The sequence below is a fragment of the Somniosus microcephalus genome, chromosome 2 (genome assembly GCF_052327205.1).
Source record: "Somniosus microcephalus isolate GS21.2 chromosome 2, FLI_Smic_1.0, whole genome shotgun sequence".
In the NCBI taxonomy this organism is placed as follows: Eukaryota; Metazoa; Chordata; class Chondrichthyes; order Squaliformes; family Somniosidae; genus Somniosus; species Somniosus microcephalus.
Window position 1 is genome coordinate 11,569,789 of NC_140988.1, and position 24,259 is coordinate 11,594,047.

Genomic DNA, 24,259 nt, shown 5'->3' on the forward strand with positions numbered 1-24,259 from the left:
CTGTGTAGACCATCAATTCGTTCCAGCCAAAATACTCGTTTGATGGAAGGCGGAAAGAAAAAAGGTCCTACCATGCATCTCCAAATCCAGAGCATTCTTAGGAGAGTTCCTGAACACCACACAGCGACAAGCTCAGCAAAAATATTTGCTGTATGCATGTCCCATTCAGTTTACACAATAATAGTCACAGCAAGAGCAAATATCCAGAAGTTATTCCAAAGTTAGCTCCACGAGGGGACCATAAACTAAAATTAATAGGTTCCATTACAATTTCTTAAAAAAATTACCTGCTCCTTAAGTTCTGCAAGTATATTCTCCAGTATGTGGAACTTTCCTGAATCCAAGAGCAAGTCCATTTCTAACTGAAAGTTCCTTATGCTGCTGTACTCTTGACAAAGGTGGTGCAATTCAAAATCTGTCATCACCTCCATGTCTTCAAAGATGAGATCAGAATTGGCATCTCTGTGAGTGGGCTCCTAGAAATGGGTACAAATTAGCAGCAAAATGTGAACAGACAGAGTAGCCACCTTAATCACGAAGCCAGAACACACGTAGAAGTACTGCCGAGTTTAATAGGAGCCCAGCTCTCTGCCAAAACCTCTCTAAAATTTGGCAAAGAAATACAGCTTCCTTTTTAAACTTTGGCTATATTTAAGACACATTTACAATCTACAGGCACAATACAGAAATCACCTATTTTTCTACAAGAACCTCATTCAAGTTCACCTTCTCCACTTTGCTGGAAGTAGCTAGTTATGGCTTTATTCTTAAATCCTGCAAGTATTAAGGAATGCTATGAAACTGCAGTGTCCAACAGCAACCTTACCTTCTTCATCAGTTTGGCCATATTCCTGAGCTTTTCCGCAGTGTAATACTGCCTATGGAGCAGTGGGTGGTTTGCCATCTTTCGAAGTTGCATCATCACATTACACAACTCTGTTTTTCCTGTGATATAAACACAGAAGTTAATCACAGGACAGTCAAATGAGCAGAATTTGGAAAATATATTAGGCAAAAAAAAGTCAGTTCCAAGAATACAAAAAAAAACTTCTATTTCATGCGGTCTCCAAACACAGATGAAAGATTCAACTAGCAAATTGGTGCACCATGGAGAAGCGTGCCGCGGGTTTGCACCCACAATCTCCAGTATGCCGAGCTCCGTAGCCCAACTAACACACAATGGGAGATATCCCCACAGGAAGGGAGGAAAAATCTAAAATGGGGGCACTGGGTGTTGGGGGGGTTCAAGTTGCAGTACAAGATGACGCAAGGAAAATAAAGTGGAGAAAGTACCGTAATAAATTAATAAATCAAATAACCAAATTGTTCAGATTGCTATTTCTCAAACAAATTACATTGTGTGTTGACTTGTTTGAACAGCTTTTTGCAATTTTCATTTACAAAGACATGAATTTTAGCAATGAAGTGCAAAATATACAAATAGAAACTACCTTCACTGTTCTCTGTTGTAACAGTCATGTGGCATGATGTTCCTTCAAGTTCTTGATGTTGGAAAATGACATTTGTGATGTTCCTTAAAATCATCCACGTACAATTGTCTTAAAAGGTACATCATCCCACGTTACTTACACCAGAACAGTACTAAGGCACAGCTGTACCAGCTGAATGTGATGGACACTAAAAATAAGGATGCAAGCTACTGTACAATACCACTTAAAATAGGGCTTTTTTTCATTGTAAAAAGCCCTAGGACTACCATCCTACAAGTGCTCTTGATGTTTACCCATAACACAATCTGTAGTGATAGGAGTAAACAAAGCTCAGCAGTTTTTAAAATAAATTCTCTCTCGTTAAGTGTGCCAAAAAAGTGCTTGCGAAGTAATAAGCTCACATCATCCTTTTGGTCTAACTGGGAGGTAGTGCAGATTTTTGAAAGCTTTTAACCATAGTAAAGTACCATATGACAGAAGCACAATAATAATTTGAAAAACTTAACTAAAATGACACACTTAATTAGAACGGACATAGAGCACACAAGCCCGTCATCAGCAAGTATAGAATGTACCATTACTGTTGATAGATCTCTTCAACCTCTTGTAGAGTGCAGTATATGCCTGTTCCTGTTTATCAGACATTGAACATAATTCTACACGATCTTGTTTGGGTGGTAGCTGCTGCAAGACCTAAACAACAGATTTAGTACATTTAAAATGAGGAAACAACTTTCAATACAAGAGATAGGAATACAAGAGATCTGACACTGGCCATTTTCCAACTGATTCCGTTGACTTAAACCCACTGAAACATACAATGATATCGAAAGGATTCTGGAAGCTGCTCTTCTATCCCTGTTTGGAGTTTACACCAAGTGCATTTGTGCTGACATTTACTGGGAAAACTTTCAAATAGGTTTTGTTAAAATGAAGTAGCCTGTTGCCTGTTTAAGATGTTCAAAGTGGTTATAATACAGGTGCCCAAGTTTGTTCTTTTTGCAGGCTACATACATTTAGCCTCAGGGGCTAATGAAGAATATTGAAATCAATGCTCTCCTTAATCTGGATACATTGCAATTTGCTGATACCAGTAATCTTGGTTTTGCTTTAGGATTTATCCATTGGTGAGACAACAGTGTTTAGAACAGGCCTTTCAAAAACCTCCAGAACCACAAAATTCAAACAGTGACCAAAAAAATATCAGCGCAAATAGGACGAGTGCTTTGAGGGCCAGGTTACCCCGTGGACCCAAGCTTGGGCACCAAGGGTCTACGATAGTCCATTAAATACTGGGCTTGAGAGCTACAGCTAGCAGCAAAAGTAACACTTGTGTCATCAATAACTGAAGGCAATCGTAAAGGTAAAAAGAGTCATAGCTGACACATTCCCATTGGGCAAGAGCAGATACCTGAATTCTACATAAAGTTTTACTTTGTTTAAGGTATTCAAAACTTGGAGTGGTTTGCAGTGTGTGTCCTACAAATGGCTCTGGCTGGATGGGGAGGAAGAAACACATTTGCTGGATTCTGGCTCCTGATCATTATTCAGTGACCTGTGCTGCAAGGTTTGGAATGAGTCGACATCGGAGGAGGACAGGATTGGGCTAAGCTCAGAGGCCTTGGGCCAACACTCACCGTCTAGGCTCGGACATTGAAAAACAGACACTTGGGTGAGGAATAGCGAATGGAACCAACCTCTGAAGGAGCAATTGCCTTCCTGAGGGAGCAGGAAGTTAAAATAAAAGGGGAGCCAAAAAAAATAGCTCTATGGTGGTCTTTAAGCTGAAAAATGTTTTTAAAAATACACCCTTCGAATAGTTTTCACATCTCATGTTTATGCTCCTGGGCAACATTTAACTGCTGCGCAGGAACATAAACACAAGGGGAAAAAAAACTATTCAGCTAATTGAACTGATTTTTTCCAACAGAATAGACACAATTTATACTACAATGTACTTTACCCAATTTAATTTATTGCTTCAGATAGGTGAATCACCACAGGTAAAACTAACTATAAAATTTTTATTCAAACAAGTACGGTAGATTGAGAGAATTTTGAGCAATTTCTTCAAGACACGAACATCTCGATTCAATCTTGGCCAGTTGCATCTGCATGAAATAACAAAAAAAATAATGCTGGAAACACTCAGCAGATCAGACAGCATCGAGGAGACAGAAAAAGAGTCAGTTTCGGGTCGAACCCAAACGTTAATAACTCTGTTTCTCTCTCCTCGATGCTGCCTGACCTGCTGAGTGTTTCCAGCACTTTCTGTTGTTATTTCAGATTTCCAGCATCCGCAGTATTTTGTTATTGCATTCTGCATGAGATGACCATGGCCCAAAAGGACCAAAACCAAACTCTGCATTGTTTAGAACATACAAGAGGGGATTCAAAACAGTCTCCTGCAGAACAACACTACTGCAACAACTTGCACCTTTAAAGGGTGGTGACCTACAATGTAAAGCAATCACTTGTGCACTATATGCTGAAAGCATTCTGAAACAGATCAAGGCCGCGATTTCACCGACCGGGGCGGTGTCGTGGTCCTGCCTACTGCAGCCCGCACTCGCCAAGCGATTTTACCTTAATTGGGCTTGTTAAGCGTGCCCTGCGAGGTTCCTGACCAATTAAAAGGAAGCGGGTCTGATGATGTCATTTGATGACATGTCATCAGCCGGTTTCCTTAAAGGGGCCACGTCCAAATTGATCTAGACAGTTCTATCAGTATTCTACAGCATTGAGGTGCTGCAAACACTGACAAGCACTGCACAAAAGGTGCATGGCTGCATCCAGGCTCTCCTCCATATACTTATGGAGGGAGTCACAGCACACAGGTTTTCTTCCCTTCCCATAGGCAGAAGAGACCTCCCCAGGGCACCAACGCAGCCTGGTTGCACACTGCACAGGAGGGCACATGCAGGGATGTCATCAGGAGGACCAGGCTGCAGTGGCGCAAGCTTTTCAATGATCTCATTAGATCACAAACGTTAGTGCCAAGCCACACTCACCATTCTGCTCTGCCTCTCATCACATGCCCATCACTCTGCCCTCCCTACCCTACTCCTGCACATCCTTACTCACACCAACTTACCTTGCACCTCCACCCATCCCACTCTATCTCCATTATCACTTCCCCATCTCACTAGCTACCCCTCACCCTCATCCTAGTGCAATCATACCATCTAACAACACTCAAGAGTAGGCACTTGGGTGTTTTATTCAATGTTCATGTAAATTTTCTGTTAATGTGGTGTCAAACATTGAAACCTTTATTTTCAACACTTTCTTATTGGACAGATCTGTGCTCACCTTTGGAAGCGTCTTAGTGAGTTGTAGTGAAGGTTGAGACATAAACACCCCCCCCCCCCCAATTGTGATAGGAATGGCTTGGGCATTGTAGGGATGCTTTATGGTGCTGGTGTCAACCTGGTGCATCATGTGGCAGCCAGGGTGTACAGTCAAGTGACGTAAATCTGGCCATGGTGATGCCATCATTGGCCTCCTGGTCAGCAATGTTGTCGGGTGCTGATGCCCTGTGTGCTGTGCAGCATCAGATGATTGCGGAGAAGGTTGGTATTGTTGTTGGTGATGTTGGTGTGCCTGGTGATGTTGGTGTTGGGGCTGATCGTGGAGGGATTCAGAGGACCAATGTGAGATTTTTTCAAGGGCACAGATATTGCTGGAATAGATGACAGGTGAAGTTGAGATGACAGAAGCGATCTGTCAATGGTGAGAGAGCTTGCTCCAAGGAGGTGGCAGTGGATAGAGAGTTTACTCCAAACATTTCCAAACTGCATAAAGCTCAAAAGTGTCTTCCAAGTCCTGAAGGCTCAAGCTTGACATTGGAAAGTGAACAGCTGTGAAATGGTAGCTTTCATACCACTTTTGCAGCTGTCACCTATTCACAGCAATGGGGAGACATAGAGAACCCAACCTACTTACCTGACGTGATCTCCGAACGACGGGAACCTCATTAAGAAAGTGGTAAAATAGAAATAGGCTGGCAAAATAGTAGTTAACAAGGGTTTAACAAGCATTTAACTATCTTAAATGCCTCCCCCGCCGCTTGGTGCCGGGTCTGTTCTGAAATCGCAGGCCCAACACTTTGGAAACTTACATGGAGGCGGGTTCGGAGCGGGCTGCCAACCCGCTGTCAATCATTTTGATTTTGACAGTGGACCCGCCTCCGAGCACCGGCAAAGTCGCGGCCCAAGTGTGCACCAATAGGCTGCTTTCTAACAGAAAAATCTTTCAGACATCACTTCATAAGTCAAAAGCTAAAGCGGTCAACACTTAAGACTGCAGGTCGAACTGCATTACCTCACTCTTTAGCCTCCTCAAGATAAATGGCTTCATGATCTTTTTGGCATGAGCAATCCTCCCTTTTTCAAAAGTACTCTGTTGCTCCATGATTTTCTACAATATAAAAACATTCAGTAAACTGTAGAGAAAAAGTATAGAACAGTAGTTGTGTCAGATATATTGGTAGAGTCATGTACACTGGCACTTGAATCAATAGTCAGATAAATATGAAAATGGTTATTTTAGAGAAAATGCAAGCACTTGGGCTGTAACAGACATTATTTACAGAGCTTATGAATAAAAACAATTACATTTTCATTTCACGCCACTGGAAATATCAACTAGACACACTGGCTGGTACTGAACACAGCCTGAATAGATGGAAGTCTCCTTTTTTAGCAGCAAGAATCCGACATGAAATGAGTGTAGGTACTTCTTAATGGACACTTACACTCAGTAAAAAGCTACACAAACTAGCACTAAATTGGCAATCTCACTCCAGAGTCCATGTCAGTGGCTGGAGTAGTAAGTGGGAATGCCACATCAATGCTGTAAAGGGTGTTCCAAGTTTGACTAGAGTAGTGTGAAGTGCAGAGATGTTTACTCTGAACCAGGCTCGTGACATTCCTGACTGGCACTGTTTGGTACGGATATTAGATATATAAGGAGGAAAGGTCAAAGATTTCAATCCATACACATTTAAACAGCCAGGGAGATTCTGGTCATTAAAGCTTATTTTTGAAAAAAAAGACAAAACAAGTTTATAGAAGATAATCTTATGTACTGTAATTGTAAATATTTCTTCTGGGCACTACATCATCTATAATATTACATCCAAGAGTATAGCAACAGAACAAGAGCAACTGTTTCAGAAAGTAGTTCTGCAGTAGACACATCAGGTTTGGGTACTGGAGAAACACCCCAATCATACTGCAGGATAATATCTGCAGCACTCAGATTCACTGTAAAACAACCGTCTATGCACGGGCTTGTACATGTGTAACTCTTCCGAAGTTTCGGTGTGTTATTCTTCATCTGGCAGCAGTGCCTTCACCAGTTGCTGGAGAAGAGCCATTTCGCAGAGCTGTAATGGGCAGCTCTAATCTGTCACCAAAGAAATGGCCTTGTCCACCCCTGACAGCAAAGCCCACCTGTATTTATGTTGCTGTCTGGGGCAGTGCCTGCTAAAAACAACCACTTTGGTGGCATACAACTCATCTGTAGCATCAGCAGATTCATATTGTTTACTTTACTGGTTTGTCAGCAGTGTTGGAGACCCCATTAGTGGCAAACCCACATGAGAAATGCTGCGAGAGTTGCAAATAAAAAAATCAGGTTGCCAGAGTGCAAATATAAAGCTAGGCAGATACAAATTCTGGTCTCATTATCATTAGACTAGTGCTCTAGTGCTGCAAAGGTCTTGTTTTTTTTATATATCTAAATCGAGATATATCTTATCTATATATAATTGCTCTTTAAATTGTCTAATGCTTACGGTTTTAGAGGAAAACATCCTGCGGATCTCACTGGTACTACTGCTGAACATGTTTGGCATGACAAAATTCAACAGCGACATCAATTCTAGGAGATTATTCTGCAGCGGAGTCCCAGTCAGCAACAAGCGATGTTCAGCCTAGTAATTAAAAATACAATCTGATCAGAATTTCAAACCTATATAGATCACTCTCCCCTCCCAAAATAATTTTTATTCAGTCCTTTGGCAAGTACACCCACAAAATTAAAGAAGATTACAAGGAACAAAAATGATTCTAAAGCAGTAGATGCTTGGGATTACTAGCAAACAGTATAGAACGGTCACTAATTCAAAAAAACTACACAGTAACGAGCAAATGGATATGATGTATGGTATTATACTGGACTAACAACTGCCACATTAAATGTTTCAAAGCTTACATTAAATGTCATAAGATGCTGATAGCGAACGGAACTCATATTCTTCAGCATGTGTCCTTCATCAAAAACTGCATAATGGAGTTTCAAACGTCGAAAAAGACTACGGTCATCTGCATTACTGATTGCGCAGCTATACCTGTTGATTGAAGCAACAAACTGATTGAGTACAATCAGTAAATTGATGCAAAGTGACAAAATATTTAAGTGACATTTTGCATTGAAAAATTACTTTCAAAATGATTTTCATTTTAAAGTTTGTTCCTTTATTTCTTCCCCCTATATTGCCAATGTTTAACACACTGAGGACAAAATTGGGATTATAGAACTTCACATAAACATGGCAATCCAGTAGATTTTCTGCTGCAGACAATGTATTTGGGATGGTTGCGAAGCAATGTGTATACAGAAATCAAATCAAAACCTGGGTCATCAGAGCTGCTTTGTAAAATCGGCATTGAATGCTCAGTATCCTACTGCTGTAAGACCTCAAGCTCACTACTAGAGGGAGCACTAACTCAATGTTTGTACCACCTTTGGTCACTGGCAATCCCAGATTGAGTTTGTACTCCCTCTCGTGGCGCAGAGTAAGTACAGCAGCAAAACACTTGACATTGTGCACCTTTGTTTCATCTTTCAACAGAGCAAGTCCTCGTTCCATATTTCTATACAGACACTTGTATTGAAACAAACTTCAATGCCCACATGTACAGATATGGAGGTGGTAGGTCTTCCCCATTACGTAACAATTCCAGCTGCATATGCGTGTGCATTAGGAATGTCATAACTTACGTAGTTACTAATACACTGAAGTCCACAAACTTGTGAAGAATTTCAGATCTGAGAACCCTCCGGTCTTCTAAAGATCCTAAACACCAAGAGCATCAAATCCATAGTTAATAAATATTTTAATTGATAAAGTCAAACAGCTAAGCTTTGTCATTAAGCCAGTGATTTAGTGCTGTATGTGCATCTAATATACATCTCGTTCTATTTTGAAGCAAGTATACCAACTTACGTCTCATTTATGAAAAGGGTAATAAACTGGCTGATTATGTTCCAAAAATGTAATCAAAATAAACTGGGGTTTATTCTTGCCACGTATTGGTTAATTGTGCGACAAAAACAGGATCTAATAAAATTAATGTCTAGTTTCCAGTATTTGCTTAAGATGGAAATATTTATATTTATTTTTCTCACCTCCCTCCCAAAACCTGTTACCAGTTATTTATCTATATTAATTTGAAACTCTTGTATGCATGCACTTCTTGTTCCAAAACTTTATTTCCTGTGGTCGTGATTTTGTGTGTCGACATTTATAATCTTGAAATTCCTTATGTACTTTTAATTGACTTTCCCCATGTGAAAAGTTGCCCAACACCATTTGCTGATTAACCAATTGAATGATGCGAGTTGTTGCAGTCCAACCTTGGTATTCTACTTTCACAGCAGGGGTGAAAACTACAATTTCGTGATGCATTCCTCGTTCACACACGAGACAGAAATACAAAGGGGTAGATTTTCCCGAACCTGTCGGGAAGGCGGCGGGACTTCCCCTTTCGTGTTTTTGACCCGCCTACTCCGACATCCGGCCAATCCGCGCGATTTTCCCTTGATTGACCTTGTTGAGCCCACCCAGCGGGCTCAGCAGGCCAATTAAGGGCCACCCGGCAACAGGTGACGTCACAGACTGCAATTTCATCTGTCAAGCGTTCTTGACAGATGAAATATCAGTGTCTTAAAGCTGTTTGAAGCTGTGAAACACTGACAGTCTGAGTTCTGACATGATTCCTTCTGCACAGACTCAGTTAGAACTCTCACCGGCACTCAAAGCTGAAGGCTGTCACTTTTCACAGATCGCAGCCGTTCAGCTTTAAGTGCCGGCTGAGTGATGGGCTCCCGACGCCTACAGGAAGAAAGGCTGTTAAGATAAGTACAGGTAAGTAAAAGTTCTTTACACACTTTAGACACACCAAACACACTTACCTTTACACTCATGCACCCATCACTCCCCTAAGCACCGACATCGCGACCCCTCCAACTCCTTCAACCAGACGGCCCGCCTGCTCTAACCTGGCGTGGTTTGGAGCCATCGGGAAACCCACACGAAACCCCTCAAAATAGGGATTAGGCTAAAAACTGCCTGTTAACTACCTGTTAACAGGCAGTTAATTGGCACTAATCCCTTCCCGCCTGGTTTCAGCGGGTCCCAGTGCGGGGCGGGTACCCGCCGCCCCTGAAACTTATGTGGGGTGGGGTTTTGGGCGGGATGGTGTCGGGACCCCCAAATTCGGGATTTCCCCCCACACGCCTGAAACCCCGCCTGACAGCTCCACGAAAATCTAGCCCAAAGCTTGCGAGGTGGGACATTATAGATGTATACCAGAAGCAAAACTTGTAGTTAGAAATATAGTCTTATCTCAAACAGCACTTGTTATTTCTAAATACGAGTGTCACCCTGAACAATAATGTACGTGCTCCAATGTTAAGACCTTGAGGCCAACTTATTGGACAGAGAAACGGAGACAACACAATTTGCGGTCAGCGGTGAAGCAAAGGCGTTCTCCACTGGCACCAAAGAAAGCTGCCTACAGAGATCTTGCGATCTCTGTAGCGAGAAGTTTGCCTTTTTCGACCTACAAGTGGAATATAGTTGGGAATCCCTCGTAACCTGCTGTGACGTCAACAAGCTGTCGAAGCAGCCAATCACATTGCAGAATTCTCACAGACAGGGATGCAGGAAAAGAGAAGCTGCTTTTATCCTGATTTTTAAAAAATGTTAGAGAGCAAAACAAAAATTGGGGCTCTCACACGGGGATAAGGCAAACCTGAAATATCATGAACAAACTTAAATTTTGCCCCACTCCAGCAAAATCTGGCCCGATGTGTAAAATAGAGCTTCTCATTTAAAAAATAAGCTAATGCAGCAGGGGCATTAATTGTAAAAGTACATAAAGTCTCAAGAGGCAGATGCATTATTTTCTGTCCATCAATGGGAGCGTACAGAAGTATCTATTTTACTTTGGTACGTAATTGGTTTGAAAGTAGGCGGTTTTCCTTTCCCCTCGACAGTTGATGATTACTACACACAATATACTGCAATATTCAGCATTTTCTTGGCTAATTTTTATGTCCTATGAATTGTAGGGCTTCTCCTAGCACCACTCGTTCTTCCTTGCTAAGTTTTGCTGTTTTCTTCCGTTTGATGCTTACACAGTTCAGTAGCAAACTGCAACAGTTTTCCGCATACCTCATTCAGATTCTTCTGAATATGTCAATGTGCTGCTGAAAATGTTGCATATTAGGAAGATTACTTATTGCAGTAAGACACATCAGGCAACAAAGCAACTATCCTGTGTCTATATACAAAGAGAGGTTATTTGGTTTAAAAAGTAAAAGTAAATACTTTAAATTATGGGATTGGAAGGAGAGATTGTGGTACCAGATTTATGGTACTTTATTTAGAAGATGCTTCAATAAAATCAGGGTAAGATTGCAATTAAAAATATATACAAACAAAAGCTTTGCCGCCCAATCCTGTCATATTAGTCCACTCTATTAGGGCTTTTATAGCACACAAATCTTACCATAATACAGAAGGACTTTGAGCTCAGGGCACCACTGTTTAAGTTCCCGGATCCAGTTATCTGAGGAAAAGTTAAATGAAAAATGCTTAGTGTATGAACATGTTTATTTAAACTATAATCGAATCACACATACCTGCTCTAGGTTTTATGAACAGCATCTCATACTAAAAAGATAGTGAATTTCTTTAGTAAGTCACAATATTTGTCCAAGTCTCACTAAACTTAAAATACAGAGATCAGTGGGGGAGTGGGGGGAACCCGACAAAACCGCTGCATAGCACAAAAGACAAATTACTTTTTTTTTTTGATAGGTGGCCACATAATTTAGCATTTTGGGTTTTAATGTTACCTAGGGTAGAGGCGGGTACAATGATAAGATGTGGTCCTTTATCTCCTTCCTGGTAAAGGTAGGCGAGGAATGATATAGCCTGTACAGTTTTCCCCAAGCCCTGCAAACAAATAAGACATTCCATTATTGAAACATGAAGGAACTACTTCCTCATAAAAAAAGATGTTGGCCCCTTGGACTACTTTGTATGCGAATCGTTGAAATTGAGTACATCAATATTTACTGTGTGGAAAAACATCCTCAGGGTGAAGCTATTACTAACTCTCTGAAAACAATACAGACTTCCATTTCAAACATCTCAGTAATACAGGGAGAGAAAAGAATCAAAGCCACATGCTTTAGCTGTAATCCTTCGAGAACAGAATATTCTTTTGCAGTCTTCAAGTATAAAAAGCTTTACAAAGCAGACAAGGAGGGGCAAAAAAAAATTCTGTAAATTCGGAACATAATGCAGGGTGAATTAAGGTTTAGCAGTTCCATTCCCATCTATAGGGCCAAGTTTGAATCCAGTTACTTATCCCACTTTTTCTTTTGAAGACTATTGTACAAATGGGAACTATGAGTTTTGACAAGTCATAGAGCTGTTGAATAACAGACTATGAGTTGAGTAACATACGGTAATATAGGAGGCATCTCTCGTGCCCCTCCTTTTTTTCTTCTTCTCAATTCACAGTAGGGGTGGCTCTCAAAATCACCCAGGTAAGGATAGATATCATGGTTAACTTGCAAACAAATTGGACAGAGGGAAAATAAAGGCCTAAAGAACTGCTGATTTGTGTGTCATGTAATGTGTCCGAGGATGAATCATCAACTAGGATTAACAATGTAGTGGTAACTGAAATGATTGAACTGGCACAATACTACAAGAAATCTTTTGTACTTACCATTTCATCTGCTAATATACCATTCACCCGATGTTTATTCAGCAAGACCAACCAATTTAATCCAACTAGTTGATATGGTTTAAGCTCCAAGCTGTAGAGCACAACATAGCAATAAGCAGATAAGACACACACACTTAGAAAAATACTCTTGCATATAGCATACACTTCCTCCAAGCATTAGACTTGCTTTCTGTAATGTTTTCGCTGTCGCACCATTTTTGACAACACTCTGTTATAAAACTGTATCCATGAACAACGCTATGGGAGATCTGTTAGTATATAAACATGCATGTATTAAAAATATATTAGCACATGTAGACATCACATTTTGTTACAAAATCTTAAAGAAAAAAAAATTAGTGCTCAGGGAGGGAGATGGAGTCAATGGCTAGTGCATTGAGATTCTGGCAGAGGTTGAAGACAGTGCCTTTGGTCTACCCAATGTTTAGGTGGAGGAAATTGCAGCTCATTCAAGACTGGATGTCAGACAAGCTATCTGATTGCAGAGAGGTAGAGCTGGGGGTCATCAGCATACATGTGGAAGCTGATCCCACGTCTCTGGGTGCTGTTACCATGGGGCAGCATATTAAAGGAGGAAGAGGTGGAGGACCAAGGATGGATCCTTGAGGGTCTTCTGAAGTGACGGTGCAGGTGCGCAAAGGGAAGCTATTGCAAGAGATGTTCTCATTTCGAATGGATAGGCAAGAGTCGAACCAGGTGTGGGCAGGCCCACTGAGGCGGACAGGGGAAAAGGTGCTGAAGGAGGAAAGCATGATCGACTGTAGATTACAGGTCATAGTGATTTTTTAAAAACCACTTGGTTGAATAAAGTAGTTATTCTGCATCTATATTAGTGATCCCTTGAGGTTTGAGAAATAACCTAAGGAACCAACAGCATGAAAATGTAACAGTAGCTCTGTTTGTCTATTAATGGTACAGGAAAGGAGTTCTGATCTGAATAATTCAAGAATAAAGATCTCAATTGGGACCCTTATTTCAGCAATTCATTTTTACATCATCTATGAACAAAAAAGTTTGATTTAGGGAACAAAAGACTGAAAGGGTGGAATATTGTCTCAATTTGCAGATTACATCAAACTGAGTGCAGTGGCCAATGATGCCAACCAACACGAGTTAATCCAAAGGGATCTGGACAGACAGGTCAGTAGATAGAGATACCAAATGGAGTTCAACACTGATACATGCAAAGCAATGAGTTTAGGCAAAAAAAAGAAATTACATATTAAATGGAAATACAGTTGAGATGGATTGAAGTTATATCTGATCTTTATTTAGGTTTCCAATTAACAAAACATGTAGAATTATTGGACTTGACCGTCTAAAGAGGAGGTGGATTGGAAGGTGGAAGCATGGTTTGACAGAAGTCTTGATTTTCCTGGGTATGGAGAATTTGGATCCAGGAAAGTACTTCTGTCAGGAAGAAGATTTGAGGACAGTGAAGAAAAATTAAAAGCAAGGGTGTCAAAAGAAAATAGGGAAACTTGGGTAACATTATTTTCTAGTAAGAAGTGATAGAATTGTTTAACAGTTCATAAGGAAGGATGATGGAACAGAAAGCCACAGAAGATTTTAGAAAAAAGGGCTGGATAAATTTGATTCTAGAACTAATCGTTTTCTAACACTGAGTAAGGAAATGATGGGCGATTTGGAAGGGTAGAGGAGATGGGCTAATGTTTATTCCTGCCCAAAATATTACCATGATACATTGTTTTGAAATAAAACCAGAATAATAGAACATAGCTCAATTGTCAAAAAACAGTGTTCGTGTTGAATGTTCCCTGTAAGCTGCGCTTTGTTCTGCACGGCCTGTTTCTTTTAGTGCGCGATCCCTTTAAATTTCTGTGCATGTGTGGTATCTACACTGGGTAAGCCGGTGAGCAGCCTGCACGAGACCTTTCCCATTACTGCGCGGCCGCGCAGCTTAGAGACAACATTGTTCATGTTTTGCTATATACAGTACAGGCACACTACCCTTTATCCGAAAACCTCGGGACCAGCTGTGTTTCGGTTTTCGGAAAATTTCGGATTTCGGAAGGTATTTTATAAGACTGGGAAATTTGTCGGGGGTGGGGGTCGGCGGGGGGGGTCGGGGTCGTGCGCACGACTTACGCTGAACGAAAACACTTTCGGTTTTCAGAGGTTTTCTGTTTTCGGAAGTGCGGATAAAGGCTATCCCTTATCCGAAAGGGTGGGGGTCGGGGGTGGGGGTCGGCGGGGGTCTGGGTCGGCGGTGGGGGTCGGGGTCGGCGGTCGGGGTCGGCAGTGGGGGTCGGGGTCGGCAGTGGGGGTCGGGGTCGGCAGTGGGGGTCGGCGTCGTGCGTACGGCTTACTCTGCCCTGCTCAGCGTAAGTAGTGCGCCACTCTGGTCTTGTCATGCGCACGACTTACGCTGAACGAAAAAACCTTCGGTTTTTAGAGGGTTTCGGTTTTCGGAAGTTCGGATAAAGGGTAGTCTACCTGTATGTTGGTGGCTAATTCAAAAAGTACACATGCAACCACCAGAGGGAGCTCTTGGATTACAGCTCAACAGAACAGGATGGGAAAGTTTGCTGCCTCATACATTAAGATCTGTTTTATCCAGTGTTATTTAATCTCTGATATTAGACTTTCAAGAGCACAAAGTCCACCAATATTGTTTTGATTTACTGAGGCATTGGCTTATTGTTTTAAAAAGGGTAAGTTTTGTGTCCATCGGGTTGAGCAGTATGTTAGACACTGTATGGGACATTAGGGAGCTGGTGCAATAGGTCATACTCTACGAGTGGGCCAGGGGGGAAATCGCTGGAGTCAAGTTTATGGTAAGTTTGTGATTTTGAGAGTTAAGATAAACTTTATATGGGGTTTACAGTGGGGTAGGTGAGGAACTGCCAGGGGCAGCTGTATTCTCGACAGATAAAGGGCAGAACAGAAGTGTGGCACAGTACCATACACAAGATAAACTATGAACACACTAAAGAATCCATCAGGCCCCTGCACTGCCAGTGAATTCTGCAGTGATTAAAAAAATAGCTGATTGAACAATGAGCAGAACAGAAAGGTACCGTTAAAAGTAGCAAACAGATAAGCTTTTCATTAGTGCAAACTAAACCCAACAAAATCATCCTTTTACAGGTTTTCTCACTCATTGTTTGCTTAAAGATCAGGCTGGCACGAGCAGGGGTATATGCACTCGTCATCGGACAATAAACCCTTGGCTCAGAAAAGCATTCAAAGCTCAGTAGGTAGACAGCAAGGGGTCTGCTTGGTCAGTGGTAGCACTCGCATCTTTGAGTCAGAAAGTTGTGGGTTCTAGCTCCCTTTCAAAGACTCGAGCACATAATCTCGGCTGACATTTCAGTGTAGTATTGAGGAAATGCTGCACTGTCGGAGGTGCCATCTTTCAGGTGTCATCGAATGCAAAAGATCCTATGGCACTAAACGAAAAATAGCAGGGGAGTTCATCTGGTGTCCTGGCCAACATTTATCCATCAACCATCAGCAAAATATTAATCTCATTGCAGTCTATGGGACCTTGCTGTGAGCAAATTGGTTGCTGTGTTTCCCTACACTGCATCATATCAGTGACTGCACTTCAAAAAGTACTTCATTGGCTGTGGAGTGTTCGGGATGTGCCGAGATCATGAAAAGCACTATGGAAATGCAAGTTCTTATTATAGGATAACACAAACCTAAAATGGTTTTTACACATCTAGTTAATTCTGATGATTAAAATGCCAAAAGAAAACTTGTTTCAAACGAATAACCCGTGATCAGCTGTTAATGCTTATCCTTGCTCTCTCCTGCCCTACTGGATTTAATGGGGTTTACGCCACAAATTTACATCGCTTCGGGGAATTTCTTTCTAATCTCTGGTCTCTGATTTTTTCCCCTCGTGTTCTAGTTCTGCAATTATAATCTTGGAAATAACAAGTAGATCTACATTATTTGTGCCGAAAAACATTTCAAGACCTGGATTTTGTCTCATCAATTTTTTCCTCCAATAAAAGTAGTTAAATCCTGTGAGCATTTCCTCATAACAGTTTTAAGTCCTCATCCTTGTCATTCTTTCTCCACATCCTCTCTAATGCAGTGTCCTTTTCAGGGTAGGGCTTCACATTCAGAGATTTTAAGTGGATCCCAATGTTTTGGCTTAAAATCAAATGCCTTTAAAGGTGCATTCCAATACTTTGTATGAATAACTTACAACAACTGGATAGTTTCAGTGCATGGTTGAGGATTAAACCCAAATCTTTCTCCTTTTAACATCCATTCAATGTGTACACACTTTCAGATTTCCTACACCAATATGTACTACCATACATATCTAAATCACATTTCATTTGTCATTCTTCAGCGCACACACTTAAATCTATTTAGATGTCTTTCTTTGCAGCTTATATTCCTCACCAAACAGGCTAGAATATCCCCATTGATATTATTTAGCGTACACACAGGGAACCAAAACAGACCCCTGCAGAACTCCACTACTCACTGACTCCAGCATTAAACCCTTTGCATTTATGACCATCTATTTGTGAACCAGCTCACTAATTTGCTGTTAATTCCATGCGTAACCGAGTTATCAAATGTTTTTTGAGTTCTAGTATATTATAAGCAGTAGATATCTTTCATTCACAAAATTATTGCCCCAAAATATTTCATAAAGTGTGATCTTGTTCTTCTAAAACTACGTTGTTCATCCATTATGTCCTCTATAATCTTCACATAAATACTGATAATGCACTTTTAAAAGGCAATTTCCTCCATTACCTAACCCAGATTGACACCAACAATTTCCTGGTACATGATTTACTATTTTTTTAAAATGGTAAATCATGCTATTTAATACTATATCATTATTATCAATATACCAGTTTAAGTGTAGCTCCTAAAAATATCAATGCCTCACATCTAATTCATTTGAAGTTTGTAGGGTGCATCTCAAACAGCCCAAGTTCTTGCTGATACTTATCCACATTCTTCGCAGTATGTTTTACAGATCTCTATATATATTTCTGCCCACTCTAGGAATCTACATCCTAAAACATCCGACACTACTAAATAAAGCAAAGGTGGTGCGAGAGTGAAGAGACTTAACAAATGATTAGTGCTAATAGGCAGATATTTGTTGATCATTTTATAACTTGAATAAAATCTACTTCACCCTTAATGTTCTTTGTACAGGATTCTACTGTGCATTTAAATGGCTTTTTAGCAGGTTATAGAGTCAGTCATAACAGCACAGAAGGAGGCCATTCGGCCCATCGAGTCTGTGCCGGCTCTCTGTAGAGCAATCCAGTCAGTCCCATTCCCCCGCTCTATCCCCGTAGCCCCGCAAGTTTATTTCCCTCAAGTGCCTCTCCAGTCTCCCCTTGAAAACATCGAGTGTCTCTGTTTCCACCACTTCCGTCGGCAGCGAGTTCCAGGCCATCGCCCCTCGCTGCGTAAAAAAGTTTTTCCTCACATCCCCCCTGTAACTCTTGCCCAAAACCTTAAATCTGTGTCCCCTAGTCCTTGTACCATCAACTAGTGGGAACAGCCTTTCCCCATCTAGCCTATCCAAACCCGTCATAATCTTGTACACCTCTACCAAATCACCCCTCAACCTCCTTTGCTCTAATGAAAACAAATCCAGCTTCTCCAACCTGCCCTTGTAGCTAAGATCCCCCATCCCTGGAACCATTCTGGTAAATCTCCTCTGCACCCTCTCAAGGGCCTTCACATCCTTCCTAAAGTGTAGTGACCATAGAAAAACACAGAAACATAGAAGCAGGAGTAGGCCATTCTGCCCTTCGACTCCACTTCATGGCTGTAAGGTTGGGACGGCCAGTGGTTGTGAAAAGCGCTGTAGAAATGCAAGTCTTCCTTTTTCTTTCCTCTTTCTCCGTGTCTTCTGCTGTCTAGGCCCTAAAAGCTCTGGAATTCCCTTTGTAAATCTCTCTGCCTCTACCTCGCTTTCCTCCTTTTTAAGATGCTCCTTAAAACCTACCTCTGACCAAGCTTTCCTATTATCTCCTTATGTGGGGACTTGTATACTCCTTATTTTAGTGACATATTGTAGTCACTATGACCTTGGGTATAATAAGTGCCCGTACCCTGGAGCTTGGAATAGGTTTGGTTGATGCAAACCACGGCTGGGCAACTTGTCGATATTGGTTGGTATTAAATTACAAGGCCTTGTGCCTGATGGTGTGCGTTGGTGCAACTGGCGGTACAGATGCTTCTCATTTACAATACAGGAGGTTAGTGATTCTGTTCAGATGCAGGGTCTAAGTGAAAAACTGCAGTGATTTATTCACTGTGAAATACAGCATCTGTAAGTCACTGTATTGGGATGCACTGAATCCTAAATCAGTGAAAGTTAGGTTCAGTACTAATTATTTCATTTTTGAAGAGTGGAGAATTATTGATTTTTCTCCCCACTACTCTCCTGAAGCTTTGACTCCTGCAGAGGTAAGCTCCCACTGTCTCCCTCCAGTCCCGCATCACAAATGGCCGAGAACCCAGTTGGGGGTGGACTTTCTGCCAGGCGATGGGGTTCAAGAAATGGACCTTTCCACTGGCTTCCCAGAATCTGCCAACACTTCAGGATTTCACAAGATAATTACAGATGAGGGAAGTCAAATAGCAGTGAGGAGTAGGAACCCTTGGTGATTTCTCCCCCCCCCCCCCAACCTTTCTCCGTAGCCCAGGAATGTTACATTTGGTCTCCGTGCCCCTATTAACTGTCCAATTGTAGTCAGAGCATCTCCAACAATGACTTCTCTTCACTCCTTATCTCCGGAGTTCCCCAAGAATATATCCTTGGTTCTTCCTCGTCTACATGCTGGCCCTCGGCTCCATGTCCCTCCCTACTCTTACCCAACAAAAATCTACCGGTCATTAGGAAGATCAAAGCCATCATCTTTGGCCCCCTCCACAAACTCATACCTTCAGTTTCATACCCCGCCATGGCCACTGTCTGTCTCGGGCTGAACCAAACTGTCTACAACCTCGGCATCCTATTCGACCCCGAGCTGAGCATCTAGACTCCATATCCTCTCAGTCACAAACTCCTACCTCTTATAACATCACCTGCCTACCTCGGCCCATCTGCTGCTGAAACTCTCACCCTTGCCATTGTCCCCTCCAGACTCTGCTATTACAACACTCTCTGGCTGGTCTCCTGTCCACCACCCTCTGCAATCTTCAGTTCATCTGAAACTCTGCTGCCAGTATCCTATCCTGCACAAAGCCACGCTCACCGGTCACTCCTGGCCTACACTGGCTCCCAGTCTCCCAACGCCTCGTGTTTAAATCCCTTTGTGGCCTCGCCCCTCCCTACCTCTAACCTTCTCTGGCCCTGTAACTCCACCCTGAGCTTTCTATTTCTCTGACTCTGGCCTTTTCTGCATTTCCCCTTTGCCCCGCCATTAACGGCTGTTTATTCAGTTGTTTAGACCCCATGCTCTGGAATTCTTTGCCTAGTCTTCCCACTTTTCCACCTCCTCCCACTTTTTAAGACTCTGCTTAAACCACACCTTTTTGGCCAAACTTTTGGTCAACCCATCTGGTGTCTCTTGCTTTGGCTCAGATCCATTTAGTTTTGATTACATCGCAGCAAAGCAGCCTCGGGATGTTTTTCTGTGTGCAAGGTACGATGTAAATGCAAGTTGTTGTACACATGCTGCTGACGTCAGCTAACTCGGCACTGGAATTAAACCTTTGACCTTCTTGTCTTTATGGGTCTTTTTTCAACAACATTTTTATATAGAAACATAGGAGCAGGAGTAGGCCATTCGGCCCTTCGAGCCTGCTCCGCCATTCAATATCATGGCTGATCCTCTGTCTCAATACCATATTCCCGCTCTCTCCCCATACCCCTGGATGCCTTGTGTCTAGAAATCCATCTATCTCCTTCTTAAATATATTCAGTGACTTGGCCTCCACAGCCTTCTGGGCTAGAGAATTCCACAGGTTCACCACCCTCGGAGTGAAGACATTTCTCCTCATCTTAGTCCTAAATGTCCTACCCCGTTGTGTATGACGCAATACTCCAGCTGTGGCCTAACCAGCGCTTTATAAAGGTTCAGCATAACTTCTCTACTTTTGTACTCAATTCAATTCAATTCAATTCAAATGCTTTATTGGCATGAAAGTTTACAGAGAACCATATTGCCAAAGCTTACATAGCAAAAAGGTACATTTTCAAACATTCTGTAGGTGTCAATCGATTTGACATTTGTTGGGTACATACAATATTACTTTTAAACAATATTAATTTTAAACAGTCTTTGTACTTCATTTGTACTCAATACCTCTATTTATGAAGCCCAAGATCCCATATGCTTTGCTAACCACTCTCTCAGTATGTCCTGCCACCGTCAGGGACCTATGCACATTGACGCCCAGGTCCCTCTGTTCCCGGCACACTCTTTAAAACTGTGCCATTAAGTGTATATTGCCTCTCCCCGGTTCCTTCTGCCAAAATGCATCACATCAGATTGTACTAACAAAATGTTGCATGTATTCAAAGCATACAGGTTTTGAGGGGGAAAACCTACCTTTTGCTGAGAATGGCTGGCTGTTCAATGGTCCTGTGACTGCCACCATCTTCTGTTATTTCTGTCACTTGCTTTTCTAGTCTTTGGGAGATTTCTGCACATCTGTTCATGAGCTTAAGTACCACTTCCCGCTCCTTGATTACTATTTTGCAGTTCCATATCAAATCTTCAGCCAAACCATGTGACCGATTAATCTTTTTAAACTGAAAGAAAAAAAAACCTCCAATTATTACCCAGAATGCAGTTAGTACTTCTAAATATTCTGCTAATGTATTGAAGGAAACATTTCCTTGATTGGTGAATTTTGTATTTAAGACGAAAGATGTAAAAACATCAGGAACAAATCATTTCCCCCACTTCTGTCACAAGTATAAGCATTAAGCACCACAGAACATGGCTGGTTGCAAGTCTTTGTACTCATCAACAATACACCTTAGCCCCCAACTTAAGTAAAGCATGTTCTAGTGTCTAGCATGCATTTATCATAACATGTCACCTGTGGCTCAGTCGATAGCACACTTGACTCCGAATGAGAAGGCTGTGGGTTCAAGTCCCACTCCAGAGACTTGAGCACATAATCTAGGCTGACACTCCAGTGCAATACTGAGGGAGTGCTGCACCGTTGAAGGTGCTGTCTTTTGGATGAGATGTTAAACCGAGGCCCTGTCTGCTGTTAATCTGTCCAAGGAGGAGGTGATACTACATCTCAAGGCCTGTACAGCAGTAGTCTGAATGTTCTCGAGATGTAAAGATTGGATGGAGAGTGAAGGAAGGACAAGCGTTGTGCAAACCCGAAACTGGGACCTTCCTCTAATATTTGGAGGGCCGCCTCCTCCTCCTCAAAAATGGAGAGGATGCACCTCTGCTGGCTCTCCTTCTGCAGGCATTCTCTCCCTGTTATGTGCTGCCTTATCATACAAGATGATTGAGTAGTTGGCAATGGTGGCATAAAATGTACTGCTTACTGTAAGAAGTCACACAACACCAGGTTATAGTCCAACAGTTTTATTTGAAATCACAAGCTTTCGGAGCGCTGCTCCTTCACCTGACGAAGGAGCAGCGCTCTGAAAGCTTGTGATTTCAAATAAAACTGTTGGACTATAACCTGGTGTTGTGTGACTTCTTACATTTGTCCACCCCAGTCCAACTCCGGCATCTCCACACCATGGCTGCTTACTGTTGGTATTGGAAAGAAAGAAAGAAAGAAAGATGCAACATACAGGTGCTGTTCATGGAAGGAACTGGCAGTGGTGTGCCTTGTGCAGGCTTCTACTGAAGATGGTGGTGCTGGGCAAGGAAGCTGCTGGGAAGTGCACAGTGGAGTCTGATGGGAAGCGAAAGAGATAGCGAAATAATCTGTGGATGGGGAGAACGGTTCATGCCAGTAATAGTTGTAGTATGAGGCAACAGTGGGGGTCCCCGATCTCGACATTTCTGGTGAAGCCATTGACTTTACTGGCACTGAACTCTGGTCCTTTACACAGTGCTTTAGGCATTCGCTTGAGCATCCTCCTACCATGCTCTCTGACTGACCCGATGGCCATTTCATAGGAACAAGACGTCCTTTCCTAACTTCAGCAATATTTCAACAACTAATCCTCAATGTGATTTGGATTCCAGTAGTAATCCAGTATGTACATGCATACAAACACAAAATAGATGCAACAAGAACAGCTGCTAATAACAAATTATTTATAACAGGAATACAAGTACCAACAAATTCAGGAACAAATTGGAACGTGATAATTTGTTTAGTTAAGATTTGCCTATTGTGTAATTAAGGATTATACAAAATCCAGACTAAACCTCAAAAACACTTACAAGCCTAGTTGACAATTTTCCGCTTACTTGATTTACAAATTAACAAAGGAAAATCAATCAATCAATCAATCAATCATGCATAAAATGCAAACTCCATTGTTTTTTGTGCCAGGAAAGGGGCTGGAGGAAAAGAGGAGAGCTGCTAAATAACGAAAAAAACATAGGGAACAATTTTCCTTTTTTGCTGCAAAGGTGGAGGATCTTCAGCAGCAAAAGACTTCTGCCCACCTGTGACTTCGCTGCCAGCCTGGGATCAGGGTCATTTACATATAGAGGGCAGGTGCTGGGGTAACGTAGGGCACCTGCCTCAAGTGGTAGTGATGGGAAATTGTTGTGGTGCCATGCTGCAGTGTAGCGTGGCCTGCGATGCCAGCCAAGGTGAAGAATCATTCCCCGCCACCCTCCGACTTTTCCAAGTTTCTGCTTTGACCAAGGCAATGTGGTCCACATAGAATTCTAGGGCTCTACATGTAGAGAGATAGGGAGAAACTTTCTACTGGCCGAAGGGTCGGTAACCAGGGGAGACAGATTGAAGGAAAAACGCCAGGGAGGAGTTAAGGAGCTTCATAGAATCATAGAAATTTACGGCACAGAAGGAGGCCCTTTGACCCATCATGTCTATACCAGCCGAAAAAGAGCTATCGTGCCTGATCCCACTTTCCAGCTCTTGGTTCGTGGCCACCAGTGTCAGCTGAGGCTCAGTTGATAGCATACTCGCCTGAGTCAGAAGGTTGTGGGTTCATGTCCCACTCCAGAGACTTGAGCTCATAAAGCTAGGCTGACACTCCAGTGCAGTGCTGAGGGAGTGCTGCACTGTCGGAGGTGCCGTCTTTCGGATGAGACGTTAAACCGAGGCCCCGTTTGATCTCTCAGGTAGACTGAAAAGATCTCATGGCACTATTTTGAAGAAGAGCAAGGGAGTTCTCCCCGGTGTCCTGGCCAATATTTATCCCTCAACAAAAACAGATTATCCGGTCATTATCACATTGCTGTTTGTGGGACCTTGCTGTGTATAAATTGGCTGCCACATTGCCCATATTTCAACAGTGACTCCACTTCAAAAGTACTTCATTGACTGTAAAGCACTTTGAGACATCCAGTGGTCGTGAAAGGCGATATATAAATGCAAGTCTTTCTTGTAGGTTATGGCACTTCAGGTGCATATCCAAGTACTTTTTAAACGCATTGAGGTTTCTGCCTCTACCACCCTTTCAGGCAGTGAGTTCCAGACCCCCCCCACCCTCCGGGTGAAAAGATTTCTCCCAATTCTCCTCTAATCCTTCTACCAATTACTTTAAATCTCTGCCCCCTGGTTATTGACCTCTCTGCTAAAGGAAATAGATCCTTCCTATCCACTCTGTCTACACCCCTCATAATTTTATACACCTCAAGTCTCACCTCAGCCTCC

At 42.2% G+C, this 24,259-nt stretch overlaps 1 protein-coding gene across 2 annotated transcripts in view; it reads right to left on the reverse strand.

Annotated features, from left to right (window-relative positions):
- LOC147122546 (SWI/SNF-related matrix-associated actin-dependent regulator of chromatin subfamily A containing DEAD/H box 1-like) overlaps positions 1-24,259 on the reverse strand; it is a 98,747-nt gene that overhangs the window by 10,004 nt on the left and 64,484 nt on the right. For both annotated transcript variants that reach the window (XR_015080818.1, XM_086006562.1), the window contains exons 9-19: positions 21,031-21,233; positions 12,488-12,578; positions 11,604-11,703; positions 11,255-11,314; positions 8,460-8,535; positions 7,671-7,806; positions 7,252-7,389; positions 5,775-5,870; positions 2,027-2,144; positions 827-945; positions 288-476 (exon numbers count right to left, since the gene is read on the reverse strand). Coding sequence is in view for 1 of the 2 variants with exons in the window: in XM_086006562.1 (XP_085862688.1) it covers positions 288-476; positions 827-945; positions 2,027-2,144; positions 5,775-5,870; positions 7,252-7,389; positions 7,671-7,806; positions 8,460-8,535; positions 11,255-11,314; positions 11,604-11,703; positions 12,488-12,578; positions 21,031-21,233 (1,326 nt within the window). In the remaining variant the exon portion in view is untranslated. The remainder of the gene's footprint in view (positions 1-287; positions 477-826; positions 946-2,026; positions 2,145-5,774; positions 5,871-7,251; positions 7,390-7,670; positions 7,807-8,459; positions 8,536-11,254; positions 11,315-11,603; positions 11,704-12,487; positions 12,579-21,030; positions 21,234-24,259) is intronic.